Raw genomic sequence first — 17,265 nt, forward strand, 5'->3', positions numbered from 1 at the left:
ATCTGTGGCTTCCAGGTGATGACTTCTCATCAGAGACTAATGAAGATTTTTTTTTTTCATGCGTTCATCCAGACTAGGTTAACGTTCCCCTCACCACCTCTCTGAGTCGCATTATTTTTTTTTTTGTCTGCAAGCGAGGTGGAGATGGTTGAGGCAGACACATTTTCCCATTGGGTCAGGAATAAATTGATCTTTTTCATGGACAGCAAACACTGATTAGATATTTATGACCAAGGTCAACCTTTCTGATTCCGACTGACACCGGCTCGGAGGCATACAGAGCGGAATCGACGCACACGCGGAAACACGCATGCATGCTAAATACTGTACCGTATAAATATGAGAGAATGTCTAGTCCGGATACACCGCATAGAGCATGTTTTCTTACTACTTCGAATTATATATTTTTTTACATTGCAACTACATCTGTTTACACAGCTTGTAACATAAGCCTAATTTAATTTAGTATGGTCAGTTTGAGAGTTTTTGCTGCACACAGTGAAGAAAGACTTATGACATCTTTTGTCCTGGCCTGAAGGATTTTCTCTTATTACGTCATTTAGTTCACATTTATGGTTGGTAGGCTGCAAAAGCTTGCGGAAAACAGATAACAACTGAGACATATAGCATTATTAGAGGGTTAATTACAGTATGTTTATATTACCCTTGATGGCACTTAAATTCTCACTGACTCACATGTTGGCCCACTTGCTCATCCACCCACTCTCCTCATGTTTTTTTTTTTTTTTTTTGGTTTTGTTTCTGCTTTCCTCACCGCTCCCTCGCATCCGTGTCTCAATATGTTGCCCACAGCTGCTTTGGCCTCAACCTGTCGAGCTAATTAACTGTGGGTTCTGTGGTTCTAATAAGCATTGTGACAGCAGATCGACAATACATCTGCTGCTTTGGAATATTTCGAATGCCACTCTAGCCTCTTCACGGCTCATTGTAAGTATAACTTTAAATATACATCCAGGAAAAGTTTGTATGGCCGTGAAGAATCAAGAATTTACAAAAACATCCATCCGTGCATTGATCTATTTTCTCAACTCAATTTAGAAACAACCTTAAGTGGAATAAAATGCTGTATTTAAATACAAATTGAACATAAAACAAAAGACAACTGAACGTAATGCAATTTAAAAACAAATGAGACGCTAAAACAAGAACAAAATCTCAGGCTGCCAAGAAATAAAATTGTGTCTGAAGATGGGTTTTAAAAAGAGACAGTGAGGGTGCTCGTCTAATGTGCACCAGGAAGTCATTCCATAGTTTGTGACCAGCAATAGAAAAAGCCGTATCCCCGCTAAGCTTCCACTTAGACTCCGGCACCTCCAGAAGCAACTGGTCAGGTGACCCAAGGCACCAGGCTGGATCATAGGGATGGATTTTCTATATCGCTTATCCTCATTAGGTTCAAAGGTGAGATGGAGCCTATCACAGCTGACTTTAAACAAGAGCCGGGTACACTGAGGAATGGTCGCCAGCCAATCGCAGAGCACATATTGACAAATAAGCATTTATATCAAGCATTCGTAATGAACGTTTTCAGTAACAAATAATGCTAAATGTTTCTACGGTGTGTGTTAGCAGCTTTATTTCTCAACGATATTCTCACTCAGACAATTCTTTCTTCATGCATGTTAGTAGAAATGGTACATGTCATATACATGTAAACAGTCTGTCATTGAAATGTCAACAAGCCCAATTTCAAATTTGAATGTGTGGTTTTAATATACACAAAAAGAGCATTGGCCAAATGTTTAAACTATTAACATTCCCACAATAATTTGTGCCAAGTCATGAGACAAAAAATCAACAACTGATGGCTCCCGACGACACTCTGAAAATCAACTTTAAAAATAAAATAATAATAATAATAATAATAATAATAATAATAATAATAATAATAATAGTTTGTTTTTTTTCTTTTTCTTTTTGTAATTCAAACCCAAGAAATTCGATACAAGCTGCTGATGCACATCCATTAATATTCTTTTCCACGGGAAAACCGGAAAAATCATAAATATTAGAAAATATTGGAGGGAAAAAAATCAGTGAATATGCAAATTCGCAGGTACCGAACTGCTAACGTCAACTTTAGTTTTAGGTTGTAAAAGTTGTTAATTTTTAAACTGCCCTTTACTACAACATGAGTAGGCCTAATATTTTTTTGAAGATTTGAAATAATATGCAGGACAAGCAGTTGTTCAGCAGTTTTGAAACATCCTTGAATTTAATGAGCCCTTTGCACTTTTTGCTTCAAACTCTTTTTATATGCATACATTTAGAAATGTGCTATGAAAATGTATTTTGAAAAATGAAATATCTTAAGAGCATATTTTGCACATATGCATGTATTACGTCCATATGTAAAATGTCGTTTTTGTGTGTGGTCATATATGGCCCCCGAATGACGAAAACATGTTGGGCCCCGTCCAGCATTTAAGTTGCCCATCCCTGACATGTCACGTACAATACTTGCACATGTGCTACCTATATTTCCAATTGTCATGCATGCCGTGGTGGCCCAGCTAAGATCTACAGACATGGAAATCAGGAATCCGATTGTAAATCACACTAAAGCAACTTTATCCAGCCAGTGAATCCAGCAAAAGTAATGTATGAAGCTCTTCTGTGCAGTCCACAGAACGTAAAGTACAGCAACACTGTCACTGGTGGGCGTCTAACAGTGCTCCCAGGACGCCTATAAATGTTATTACTCGCTCTTATAAAAATGCCTCAACATTTTTGGTCAATAAAAAGAGCTGAGAACCAAAGAGAAGAAGGTGCGAGTGTTCGTGTTGCTGTCTTTCTTCAAGTGACATTAGCCGAAATCTGCCGGCAGTGTTGGATGGATTACTGTGACTGGGTGATGTGTTGGGGGAACAACAAGAGCGGCTCCATCAAAATTAGTTGCTAATCTAATTAAGACAGTTGACCATTGATTTAGGGGCGGTACTTGTCGTCACTCTGCCAACACCGGGAATGCTTCCCACTTGACAGTCAACCATAAACATGATGAACCATGAATACATGTCACCTCTTTTTATTAGGCTGGAAGCAAGCGAGTAAATTACTTCTACCTCGCCATTTTTCAAAGAGGGTAAATGAGGGTAGGACGTGATACATATTAGGCTGTCTGCTTGATAAAAGATTCTTTCCCAATCTCATGCTATTTAGAGGATCACATTTGATCTCTTTCTGTGTGGGTGTTCAGGAAGAGAATAATCTCTTTCATGTATTATTTTAAACTAAATTGTGCTTTTGAATGGGTGTCACAGCTCTACTGAACCAGTGGTGTATACCAGTGTATACAACGTATACAAATTTTTCATTCAGCATTGTATATTCCCACTTCTAAATGATCTACATGATCTAGTTTAGTTTTAAAGTACACAGTAAATTCTGTAGAGTAAATTATACTCGGTTTAGAGTGGGACCAAATAGACTCAGTTTTAAAGTAATATTTACACTTGGAACAGACTAAAATAATAAATTGACAAAAAATAAAAAATAAAAGTCACTCAAGGGTTGACGAATGAACTCACAACCTTCAGCTTGAGAGACAGCCGATCTACTCCCTGAGCCATGCAGCTCCTGCTGTGTGTCAGTATTTCGCTCATGTCAGCTGGACTTTGTAACTCCAATAGCCAAATATATTTTTGGTCTCCTCCTGTATATAAGTAAACAGTAGGAGGGGCATAGCTCAGGTGGTATTGTGGAAGTCTCCCAAGCTGAAGCTCCTGAGTACGTTCCTCAACCCTTGAATGACTTTTATTTTTATTTTTTTCAATTCTTTATTTTACTCTCTTCCAAGTGTAAATATTACTCTAAAATTGAGTCTATTTGGTCCCACTCTAAATAGAGTCAAATTTACACTACAGAATTTACTGTTTAGCAACGCTGGTAGTTGATTTTAAAGTAAGTTAAAACACAAGAATAAGATTAAGAGTCGGCGTAAAACAATGCTGAGGTCTAATGACTATTTTTTACTATTTTTGTTCATTGTTAACAAAATATTGTTTTACATTATTTATACTGTATATTGATCTCATGATGAATACATTTTGCATTAATTCAGTTTGCTTGTGTCACTGGTAGTAACTACAAACTGCTCTTAATCAAGTCATAATTTATTATTGTGCGAGCAAGTCCGAATGACGTTTTATTTTTTCGTACGTCACCGTTTCTAAAACAGCACGGTTATCTGGACTACTTAAATAAGAAAAAAAAGGTGGAAATTTAGAGTATGCCCACTGCTCCAAGGACCACTACACTATTGCTCTGAAGCATATTTCGTTCACATTGCCACTGACATCTTTCAATCTCTCTGTTAAAGGTTACCCGAATATTGTGGCAACGTATGGCCGTGGATACACTGGATTCGCACCCAGCTACAGCTACCAGTTCCCTGGTGAGTCACAAGCTTCTTTTTTTTCAAGATATCAATATGGCAGCAGTTTTATGTTATGCGCCCCCCAACTGAGTCACACACAAACGCGCACACACGATAACGCATGCATAAACGCTCATCAACATACACGTCAGTCACCAAATCACCTGCGGGGTTATAAGAATGTGACGTGTCCAGATTGCTTAACCAGCCATTGTGGGCCGACAAATAGCAAAGTCATGACAAAAGGTTTGTTTTTTGTGTGCGGTCACATCTAAAATAGCACTGCCAAATTTAGAATGCATCTATCATTCATTTATAGCTACAAAGTGAATCTTAATGGATACTCACGAGACTCACTGTGAAGGAACTGTCAGTGTTTATTCAATAAATCTAGTCAAGCATGGATTTTTCAAAATGTTTACCGTTTGGGGCAAATTAAGTGATATCACCTTCCCCGAGGCAGAATACATTATCCTCTCTATGTTAAACTCAATTTAAAGGGTTTGATAAAGCCGTATGATTAAAACAGTGTCCTCTGGACTTGCTCAGCTCTTGACAGGGTAATTGGTATTTATTTTTTTTTATGTATAAATCAAACCCCTAGTCCAAATTGGATAACCCCGGGACAAATATTGACTCGTGTCCTTCGTTGCTAAACTGGTGGAAGCATCCTCATTTTCGAGTTGGACTGTTTTTCACACGGTACGCAACCTCGCTGAAACACTCCCACAAATAAACGGCAGACCAGATCCAAGAGGCATAAATTCTGGGCAGCGCTCCAAAGCTTTTTTACACCCAGCAAACCACATGGGTCCACTGTTACCAGAAACACGTGTTTAGGCAATTGTTCAGTTGTCAAGATAAAGCAGCGCTAAAACAATGATCAGTGATGAAACAGTGAATTGAGTAAGATATCAGTGCCGAGAGAACATTCACGGGAAGAGCAAACTCGAGCTGGCGTTCCCGCAACGCAAGTGGAGGTCAAAAAATCTGAACTGACAGTAAACACAACCTGGAGCGGATTTGAGAAATACAAAGTGGAGAGACAACATTACATTGACACAAATTATTTTGCACTTGAATTGATCTGATGTGTATTTTATATCAATATCATGCAATACAGTGCGTTCCATTTTACAACTAACGTTTGATTTGTATCCTAGATTAGATTTACAGTTGTGCTCACGTGTTTATGTACCCCTTCCTGTATATGATTCTAAGCAATAATACAGCAATGATGTCATGGCATTTAAAGCCTGTTGAATGTCCAATCAGATTGCTTTGATGTCATCGCAATGCCGTTCCCATTCTTGCATGATGTAGTTTGAAGTTTTTATATAATGTTTGTACATGGTAGTGTGGTAGTTGTACAGTACGAGGGAGACTGGGGTCTGTTGTCACATTGGTCAGTTGTCACATTGTAATTATGTTCTCCACTAGAGAAACTAAAAAGTGGAATATTATTTTTCTCCCTACATATGGACTATTCTGAGACGCGAATGTCAAGTGTGCTAAAAACTGTGACATCAAGCCCTATATGCCAGTTATTTTTTTCCCCCCATAAGTCAGCATTCACACACAAAATTCGTTGGCAAAAGTGGACCGAGCGATCATTTCAATTTGGTAGTTTAACAAATTGAAGATACAGATATGTAGAGATGTTTGTCTGGCATACTTAGCTATAACTTAATTAGTTGATTTAAAAGAAAAATTGTGACACATTCAAATGTTTTTTTTCAGCAGGTCAATGTATTTTGCATCCTTCACGTACAAATAGAGTTCAGTGAAATGTGTTAAGAGGTGAAATGATATACAGACGAAGTATCTGCTAAAAAGCAATAATGTTGCTGCAAAGTAGGCAACTAATGAAAACGTTTGAGAAGTATTCGTCTTTACACGTATTTGAATCTGATCAAATCTTGTTTCAAAGCGACGTCCTACTCTCACGTTGATATGCTCACTTTCTGGGCTTCCTAGATGCATTTTTGTGTAATCACACAGTGATTGCCTTGCAGCGGAAGCCTTCGGGCATAATGCCTGAAGTGACTGATTTGTAGCGATAATCAAGTCGAGAGAAAAATGGGAAGGAGGTGTATAGATGCCAATAACTAAAAAAAAAAAAAAAAAAACTTTTTTGCTCCTAGCTTTTCTCGAGTTAAAAATTGATACAGTATAGTCATCTTTTAATACGTCCACCGTCTGTGGGAATGTCTATTACGTATATCTTAATAAAAGCATGTGCTCGTGGAGAAGGAGAGGCATGCACAATTGGTGCTTTGGGATTCACTCCCGTTCTTAGATTACCCTGCCCATTTCCTGACTTAACTAAAAGGTTGTATTACTGTGCGAACTAAAGATTGTTTGCCATCTTGTAAGAGTTCATTATTAAAGTTGTAAATAATTTAGTTTAAGTGAATGAAGAGAGGAGCTGATGAAGCTACAGCTCTTCCGCTTTGGCAGTTGGCATTTGAGGCAGCTCCAAATTAAACTTGAAGCTTCCTAATTAGGCATCCAGCCACAAATGAAGTTAAGGCTTCTCAAACTATAAAACAGAAATGAATTGAATGTATTTAAAAAATTAAATAAATAAAAATAAAAGTCATTCTGCAGTCCTTGTGCTGGGTAATACATACAATCAGTCGACTTAATCATGAAGACTGGCACAATCAGACAATTTTTTGAGGTCCCCCCCCCCCCCAAAAAAAAAAGCCTTAACTAATTTTTAGATAAGAAAACGCCTCATATTTTGACTAGATTCGCATAAATCAAGGAGTGGGAAATGCTGGAGGGGACCACAATTTTTCATTAGATCTACTGGAGGCCCACGCAAGTCCTAACTAGACGTATGACAAAAATGCCTTTTAAATAGGGACAAAATATGTGCATTTTTTTTCAAAATATGTGTTATTGTACAATTATTGTACGCATTTAGGTACTATGTGTGTCATGTATGTCATTCCAAATCTGCAAAACATTATTAGGCCTACTTATGCTGTGGTTTGGGTAGTATAAGGCCCAGTTTAAAGCACAACTAAGCCACGTCTGCCATCTAGTGGTAAATAGTGATATAACTATTTAAAACTACAGTCACTGCATATTCGCTGTTTGGCACCCACAAATGTACATATCTGCTGATCTGTTGATTATTTAAAATTTATTTATTTTTTTAATATTTTTTAATATTTTGGAGGTTTTGCTCATTTTCTCCTGGATTTGTTTTCCCCGTTTATGTTTTACATGATAAATGTATGTGACTGTGAATGGAAAAAAAGAAACAAATGGAAAAAGATTTTTTTTAATTATTATTATTATGTGGGGTGCGGGTGGTGTGGGTTATTCAAATTAATCAAATGGCCACGAGCTGCTAGTTCCAATCTGTGACATAATGCAGCCTTTCCCAGCTGACTTTGGCCAAGAGGTGGTATACCTTTGGGCTTCTTCTACAAAGCAAAACAAAGTCAGGAAAAGTTGACAACTATTTCAATTGCACACTTCTGCAACCATGTTTTCTGAGTTGTTTGTTTTTTACTTCCACTCTGTATTTTTTATTTTATTTTTTTTCCACATGATTTGTGCAGGTTGTAGGTCAAATTAATGGTGGGTAAAGACTTGACGTATCACAAACTTGAAATTTGAACCGGGATTTGTAGACTTTTTTTTTAGACCCACTGTAGCCTACTTAAAATTTGAAGACATCTTTTACAAGCAGAAAGGAACTGACTTCAGAGAATCAGACATTAAAGAGCACATCATTTCCTGGACAAGACTGATAAAACTGTTTGGACAGCCGTGATTTTCAGATTTCTTTTAAAGAAGACCCTTTAAGAGCAAATCAAGATAAAAATGTTGCCACATGACATTAAAGGAGGTGTAAGATATAAGCTTTTTGTACGTATGATTACGTGACAACATCAAACACAACCATTGTCTCGCTTTGAACGCAATTTAGCATGCAGTCTAATGCATCCTCTCCAGCGCTAGGCTATACGGTACATTTTCTCTAATAACGCGTGGGAGCGTAATGCAGCAAATGGACAAAGTAGAAGATCCCAAAGCATACTTCACATTGCTGTACATTCTCGTTTCTATGCAACAGTCTCATTAGCATTATTTAAATGTGTCATTGTGTTGTTCAGCTTGCAGCACCCAAGAGAGTACGATAATGTGTGCATTTCATGCTCCAAGTATGTAGTCTAGAAGCTAACCAGTATCGGTTGTTATTTGCAAGGAACTAAATTGATATACAATTCTGGAAATACAACGTATCTTTTATAGAGGTTAATATGTTCAACACAACCGCTTTTTCAGTTAAATGCTGCAGGAAACACTGTGAAGAAACAGCGCAAATGTATTGTCAGACACTTTGCACCATCCATTGTGTGAATTGTATTGTATAATGTGTATGATGAATAAGACACTAATGATAATGATGATAATTAAATGTGCATTTTGTCTGTGAATAAACCGTAGAAGACAAAGAAGGCGAGCCACAAAGCCGCACATGGCATTTATAGAATCCTTCTATTGTCGACAAGCCTTCCATGACACACACATGAATACGCAGTTAATTGCGCTCACACGGCACACACATAAAGGCCACATTCATAAGAAGAATTAGATTCAGGAGACGTGTACGATTGGAAGAGGTGGAAGTGGAGGGACTTAACCAGGAGCTTCACTGCGCTCTCTCGTCTTCTTGTGCAACTTGCTGCCTCCACAGCTGTGCCCTCGGAGCCTCCCCCGGCATAAATGACCATTATGGTTCCATTAGGGCTGCTACTTGGAGGTCATTATGCTACTCTGAAAAAGCAGAGATGAAGATGTTAGTAAGCTCCCATCAGGGCAGAGAGACAGACTGTGTAAGAGAGACGCATTACAATCAGTCATTCAGCTACTCCAGATGTCAAGACAGACAAACAGCAATATGGGTCCTCTGAGTCAACCTTTTAAACAGAAAAATAGATGGAAACGATGATTAAGAAGGGGAGAGGGAGGATAACTGCAGGTAATTTTTGGACTACGGGTTACCTTTATACCAAGAAAATGTGTTTATACCATGAAATGTTTTTACCATGAAACAGCGTTCAAGCACATTTCCAATGATACTTGCTTTGGAATTTCACATTTTATTGTTCTTTTTTAACCACACGGTGTGCAATTTTAGCATTGATGCAGCTTTTTGAGTTTATCTATTCTTATTCCAGCTTACATGCCTTCTACAAACTGCCATGTTAAATCACTATTAGGACTTCTATAGAATCCATTTTGTATTCCGCTAGTCCTCACTAGGGTAGCAGGTGAGCTCGAACCAATACTTTAGTTTCTGGCTTCGAAGAACAGCCAACCAGAGATAGAAGGCATGTGTGACGAGTGATCAATCATCTGGGCATAAAACTAGTAAAAAGATGTTTATGTTCCACAAGTAATTTTATTACCTCTTTTTGATTTTTAATTGATTGTATATTTAACGAAACAAAACAAAAACAAAAAAAACTTGAAACCGGTAACATTTAGTTTTATAGTGTTAACACTTTATTCCAAACAAGCCATGCTACTAAGCTAGCACACGTGGCTAGCGTTGGCTTGTTTATATGAAGCTATTGTTAGCTTAGTAGGCTGTTGCTAGTATGGCAATATTGTCTGTGGCTATTTATCATGAATGGCCAATGAGAATTACAGTTGTGTACATCAATGGTAGCACCTTTGATGAGAGACTGAAGGGGTCTTACTGGCAGTGTTAAAACTTTAAAGCTGAAGAAAGTTGACAAGCCACATTTGCGCCTAATGCTTCAGTTGGTTTTGGTTTGCCAAGGTGCAATATTTAACAGTTCCTTGTATTTCCAATGCAGAGCGTGTTAGCAGGTTAGTCAATAGAGACGTTACTTAAATAGCAGAAGGCGTGAATGAATTAAAGTTTACATTTTTATTTTCCATTGTAAAAAGGAATTGACAAACTTATGTTACCCAAATAAAGGAATGGTCGGGACTATTCACAAAGCAAATACATATAAATGTTTATCCAACAGAAGTACTTCCTAGAAAATTGTCTTTCCCTACACAATTACTGTCTGGTGTTGATGTTTAGTATGTATCTTCTAAAAGGATACTACTGACCGTAATTCACAATCCTGGGGAATGACGGAACAGCTGTCTTCTCAGCACGTAGCATATAGGGAAAGAGCCGCTGACCTGTGAGTCTGACATGATGGTTCCTTAGGGTTGCATGTCCCTTTAAACTGGGGCAGAACCAACCGAGCATGTGATAAATGCACAACAGGTCACTGCAAAGCATTGGCCTGAAACACCAGGTAGCCTCCCAGGGTTCTGCACCTGTCTGCTGCAGAGAGATGGAAAGATGCTGACATGGACTATATAGAGCTTTCAACTTTTGAAGCCAAAGTTGCACATGTAATCTTAATGGATCGGGACAGATAGCATACATGCATTCTGGTTCCCAGGTGGTACAGTTTATGGTCTTTCATCCAAAACCACTTTTGTTTTGCAGACTTTGAAGAATAAGACAAATGGTACTTCACTTGTATATAGCACTTTTCTACCTTACAAGGCCCTCAAAGCGCTTGATATTTGACTACTCATCCACCTACTGATGACGCAGCATCAGGAGCAACTGGGTTCAGTATCTTGCTCAAGGATACTTCGATGTGGTCACAAAGGCATGCCTCTGGATTGTGAGATGACCACTCTAGCACTGAGCCATGCCACCATGAGTTCCACTCATTAAAAGTGTGGCATTTCTTTTCGAATTGATCTCACTTTCTGCTAGATGTACCTCATTAAGTCCAGTGTGAACGCTGTTGTAATTTGGGACACCGTGTGCAGTCATCACCAGCATGTCCAGAGTTTTTCCTCAATGCCCAGACAACCTCTCTCCCCCTTGTCAGTACAATAACCGCCCAATTTCTTGGCAACACGACTGGAACAGGTGGGCAAAGTCACTGGTCTGGATCTGATGAGGAGGTTACCAGTGTCGCGGGTGTGTGCAACAATGTGCTCCGGAACAGAGGTCCCTCTGTGCGTATGCAGCAGTGCCGTCTCCGGAGCAAGTCCCAGCTGAACTTGAGCTAGGCAGCAGATTGTTCTTTGGATCCTGTGACCATCTCACTACAAGCTGGGCGAGCTGTGACCCCAGCAAGTGGTCCCACAGGCCAGAATAAGTGCTACTGGGCTGGAAGCAGATGGCCCTCCTGATGCCACTCTGACTCACAGATAGGTTTTAATTGCCAAGGCTGATCATTAGCCCAATGGCTGTGTAGAGGCCAGAGCTCTTCATGAGTCGCGAGCCTTAAAATAGGGCCTGACAATGAGCGTTGTGTGAGCTCATACACTTGAATGACCAGGCCCATCGCATTTCGTTCTCATGCACACACAGGCATAAAACAGACACAATCAAAGACTCTTCAACGCGAACGACGGAGGCACTTTACCAGGGGCCTCTCTGCTTTCCTGTCTGTCTGACTCACTGTCTCTAAAGTAATGCTGACTGCACACTCACACATACACAAACACTGAGCTCCCCAGGCCATGACTCCATTCCCAGTGACAGCAGTGAGTATGCTTCCGTGACGTCACTGGACAGCACTATATGTCACGCCTAGTCTACTTCTGTGTGCACTCATGGGGCGACATTGCTCTAAGATTAGCTCTGCTCTCCATTAATCGCCGCTAAAAATGTTTTATGTACATCTGCATTGTGTTTTGAGGGAGTCTAACAATGCATCGGCCTGTTCGCAACAGCGGGCACAAACTTGATTGAGCACGGATATGGATGTAGAAGCTGCTCTGCTCACCAGGCATTTCTTGGCCTTAAAGGGATACTTGACTCATTGAGTCATTTTCAACAGTAAGAAGATAATATTTTGTCTATAATTAACGTGATAATTAATACCTTTAAAAACTAATTTAGCCACTTGCTATCGACTAGGCCACATTCCTTTCCTCTAATTACCAGTATATAGCAGAATATTATTTTGAAATGACTTGGTCAGAACCATCAAAAAGCCCAAAATGGGTCACAATACTGCCTTCGGAGGAGAGTGAATTACAAAGTAGCCTTGGTCCAGAATACTGAGAAACAATTAAAGTAAGCCAGGTACCAGCTGTCGAACTCATTTCCAGCTACCAGCCAGGCACTTGTTGGTAATGCTAACAGCTAGCTACTAGCCACTTATGTCTGAGACTTCTGCCGTACCATACAATGAATGCGTAATCAATTAGCAGTTTCTTAGCATCCTGTATTAACTATTGAATATGAATTTGGGATAGCGTTGTGTTGTTGGTCGCAACTACTATGTTAATCAAAAATACGATAAAGAAATCCTAAACATCTAAAAGGGAAGTCAAGCTCGCCATCATGCCACAAGGTGGGCCAACTTCAAAGTAAAAGTCTACTACGTCCATTTGCATTTCCGTCAATGTATTACTTGGTAAACTTTATTTTGACGTTAGCCTAGCGTCGGCGGCGTGTTACATTGAGTATGTTTCAGTTGTTTCCATTGTACATGAAAAATAATTAAGTTATCAAATTAATTCTGTAGAAAATATTAACTTTTTACTGCTGAATAAGGCTCAATGAGTCAAATATCCCTTTAACACATGAGATTTACGACAAGGTGGAGGCGTGCTCGGTATCTACGAAGGAATGCAATTTAATGCTGATTTAGTTTAAGTCGGTTTGGCGATCCTGAAGAGAGAACACAGTTTATAATACGCATTCCACTAAATGGGAACCATAACCGGCACTGGCCCTGATTTAAAACATTGCATAATGAAATTCATCATTATATATGTAAGATGAAATAGCTAAATGTGTAGACTTACAAATAGCACGCAAGTAACGTACTTCACATTTCGTCAGTGAGTGAATGAGAGCGTGGGTAACGAGCAAAACTCAAAATATGGATCGAATACTACATCTGGCCACTGTTCATGTCGGACCCTGTCTAATAAGAGCTAATCAAGTCTTAAATGTGAAAGTAAACCTTGAGGTGTCTCGCCTCCCCACTGACTCCTACCTTTGGACGCCGCTGGAGATCAGATGGCGATGAAAAGGAGGACGGGCATGGAAATAGACAGAGGAGAATATGTGTGTGCGTGCTCCGTCTCAACCGTTGTTTTGATGCCACCCACTGTTCGAAAGCTCCGGGCCCAGGGAGTTTTGTACTTGCGAGATCTCTACCCAGTTGGCCCGTCCTTTCCATCTAGCCTCCCAGCCCTCCCCCCTGCTGACTGTGCTAATAGCTCTCCAGTCGCTCCCATCACTCGTGTCCCCAGTGGACGGACATGTGCAGACATATACTCGCACCTATGCAAATATTCATGGCGATAGCTCGCAACCCTCTGCATGCCTTCGCTCTGGCTGAAAAGCAACGTGTCGGCTATATCTTTTGCAATCAACTGGAAGTGCATGTGAATGCATTTTTTTTATGCACCATATTATGTTTAACCCTTTAATTTTGCAACAGTGCTCGTGGCATGTAACGGATACTTTAGAGTTATAAAACCCAACGTGAGCGTTTTTTATTATTTTCATTTTCATCTATCATCAAGTTTGACTCACAGTGTTTTTCTGCTGATCAAAATAAATCCACAAACACACATTTTCTCTGGTTGAAATGACATTTAATAAGCTTGCAAGCAGAAAATTACCAGCCTTCATCATTCATCTGTCGCCTCGACTGCCGCTCTCAGAGCTGGGTGATGGGCATTAAAATGCATATAAAATTAAGGCTGTTTACTTGGACACTAATGAGAGGAGGCTTAAGTAGTCCTGTTTAATTAGTTTGATTGGCTCCATTGGGATCACACAGCTGATTCACTGAGCTCACAAGGCCCTTTCAAACCCAAAGTATCACAAGGGATGTCCAGGGAAAGTGGATTGCAGCGACATGTTGCCTTTTCTGATCCCGCCATGGGAAGGAGCTCGACAGTCCAATGCACTTAAGGAGACCGTTACATAAGAACCACTGCAAGGTCAGACATCTTCAGTCTTCTCATCTGTCTTAACCTATTAAAGTCACCTAATAATCCGCCCTTGGTCAGCTTTAAGGGTTGTGAAGCAAAACCACATCCTCTTCACAGTGTTAGTGTTTCTACAATCAAAATGAATTGGAATGTTTTCGCCTTATCTGTTCTGTAATACATTTTTATACTCCTCAGTACTCCTCTCCCCCTTTCATCTTTAACCGTTGTTCAAAAGTAACCGAGAGTAGGCCTAATATTGATTATTGTGTCGAAGCAGATGTGTTGCGATGTTATGACGGCTTCCACGGCACGGAAGTTTCCTTTTTACTTAAGTGCATGCGAAGGAGTACAAAGGCGAGGTCCAAAGTGCAGCTCCACTTCAATCAAGAGCCTAGTTTGTCCTCTTTGATGCTGCCTTGCAACTCAGCTACAAAGAACCCATGCTCTTGTCACTTCGAAGTGCCGGAACAAACACCGCTCTTCACCTGCGCTTACCACACATCGTCACACTGTGCACAGCTGTGCAAGATGAGGATTGGATCTTCCTATTCTATAGCCTAGAGATCATTGTGTCCATGTGAAAACTTCAAAATGGACATTCTACAGCCACATCCAGAACATGAAGCTGTAGCTTCTGTGTCTGTGTTGATACTCATACTTATACTTTTGGTATAAGCAATCCGCAGTCTCAATTCCGTGTGACAGATGACATTTTCACTTGGAGATTGGTCATCACTTGCAATTTCTCTGACACAATATGTGTTCTTTGTGTGTAAAAGGGATTCATCATGCAGTGGACTCTATACATCTCCACCCAAGCTTGTCAAGGCGTAGATGAGACAAAGTGGCCTTTTTACCCCAAGCTCAGTCCATAAACACACCATCACGCCTTCTGAAAGGACATAGTAGTTCCTAAGCAACATGTTTTATATGCTCCCGGATGGATTGCGTGTTGAAATTTCGCCGTATATAACTCCTTCCTGACCTCATCTTTCCAAAGGTATGCCATCTCAGGCCCAATTACTGACATAAAGCCCGGTTTTTGCCAAGCTCGGGGCTCCCTTCACCTCTGTAATTGACTTTTTTCCATTTCCAATCACAGACTCACAAAGTCTTAATGGCAAAGGATCAGTGTGCCGAAATAGGTTTCATTACACAAAGAAACATTTCGCTTTGGTGACAATGTGCACATGGGGCAAACAAACTGACACCGACCCATTTAGTTACATATATGTACGACCATACCAATTAACCAAGCTAGTGCGAATCAATAGCCTCAGATCTTTAACGTTAAATTCACAGCGTAAATTAAGATTGAGTAGGATTGCTTTTTGTGATCTGCGATATAATACGTACTTGGGCTGAAGCACGCTGTAATATTTCAGCGAACTGCAGCTTAAAGTTGCCGTTGTGGCTTGTCTGACTGGCTCGGTTGGAAACTCATTACTCGCGCAGCCGTTTGCACCGTGAGATATACTGCTACTAACCCAACATTAGAACTGTAACCTACATCTATGTGTTATATGGGTGCAATATTGGGAGATTAGGGCTGTAGACCGGTAAAAATAAAGCTGTTTTATTGTGGTTGAATCCGAGTCGAGCAGATGTGTGAGCAGGAAAAAAACAGTTGTGTCGAAAGCCATTACACAGATACCGAGTATGACTCTTGGTAGTACAATGTTAGTACAATGCAGTTGTGCTTTGACTTTCAAGTTGAATTTATTCCATGGCAGTCCTGTAAATCAAATATTTAAATGGCAATTATCTCGTTCAACCTCCGAAATATGTTTAATAAATGAAAAAGCCACCGTATTGTAAAATTTGAATATGAATACATTTGCGCCCTGCGATTGGCTAGCAACCAGTTCAGGGTGTATTTCTCAGAAAATTGTGATTGTAAACCCATTTGTTTGTTTGTGAACTTCATTCCTCCCATTTTTCACTGGAACAGGAGAGCAATGATTAATTGACATCCAATCGATTATCTAATTAATCTAAATATTTTTGTAATAATCGTTAAGAGAGCTTGTTTAATTTAAAATTGCCCAAATGCCCGGAATTTCAGCCTCTGGAAAGTAAATGTAGTATTATCTGATTTCTGTATCCCCTCATCAAGCAGACTGTTTGGAAGTTAAAAAGTTTATGCCGTTGTTGGAGTGAACACAGCCGATTTACTTCCCGGCCAACTGAAGTCTCATTTTCGGAGAGCCCATTATCTTTGTGTTAAGAAATATATTTTAAAAAATAATAATAAGACATTTACAATTATCTGCTTTTATTTTGACAAAAAAATATATATATTTTGCCTGAACAAACCAGTAACTGAATCTTAATTTTGTTGTGCACTGTCAATTCGAAATAATATCCTGTTTTTCAATGAAGGGATGGAAACTAAAACTGTTTTTTTTGCTTTTTTATCCAATTAATTGACAAAATAAGCAACACATGATTATCTATTATTAAAACAATTGTTAGGTGCAGCCCAGTCAGTCACGTTTGTATCTCAAAAATCTCACAAGATGTGGCGCTCGCAAATCGCACCAGCGTGTAAAACACTCGTAAAATGTATTTGTAGATTTAGTGTCAGAACTGGGCGTTATTGATTTTTTTTTTTTTTAACAGCTCTTGTATTGCCTCTCATTTTAGATTTGGAAGGTGTAACTAATGTCATCCAATGTTTGATTTGAGTCTTTAGTTGTAATTTCTCCTCAGCGCGCCCTCCCGTTCCCCGTGCGAATGTGTTGGACTGCGTGCGTCGAATCCAAAGCGACGGAAAGCAGACAAACACATAGCAAGGTTAATTTCAATGAATGACAAGCACCCCGGCTATCTTAATCAAGTTCTGCTCCCTCCGATTACGACTTGCATGCGAGTAAGATAACCTG

General features: G+C 39.6%; 1 protein-coding gene across 11 annotated transcripts in view; it reads left to right on the forward strand.

Annotated features, from left to right (window-relative positions):
• LOC144005816 (RNA-binding protein Musashi homolog 2) overlaps positions 1–17,265 on the forward strand; it is a 271,115-nt gene that overhangs the window by 208,790 nt on the left and 45,060 nt on the right. For all 11 annotated transcript variants that reach the window (XM_077504186.1, XM_077504187.1, XM_077504189.1 and 8 more), the window contains exon 10: positions 4,343–4,417. In XM_077504186.1, the coding sequence (XP_077360312.1) occupies positions 4,343–4,417 (75 nt within the window). The remainder of the gene's footprint in view (positions 1–4,342; positions 4,418–17,265) is intronic.

The sequence above is a fragment of the Festucalex cinctus genome, chromosome 18 (assembly GCF_051991245.1).
Source record: "Festucalex cinctus isolate MCC-2025b chromosome 18, RoL_Fcin_1.0, whole genome shotgun sequence".
Taxonomy (NCBI): domain Eukaryota; kingdom Metazoa; phylum Chordata; class Actinopteri; order Syngnathiformes; family Syngnathidae; genus Festucalex; species Festucalex cinctus.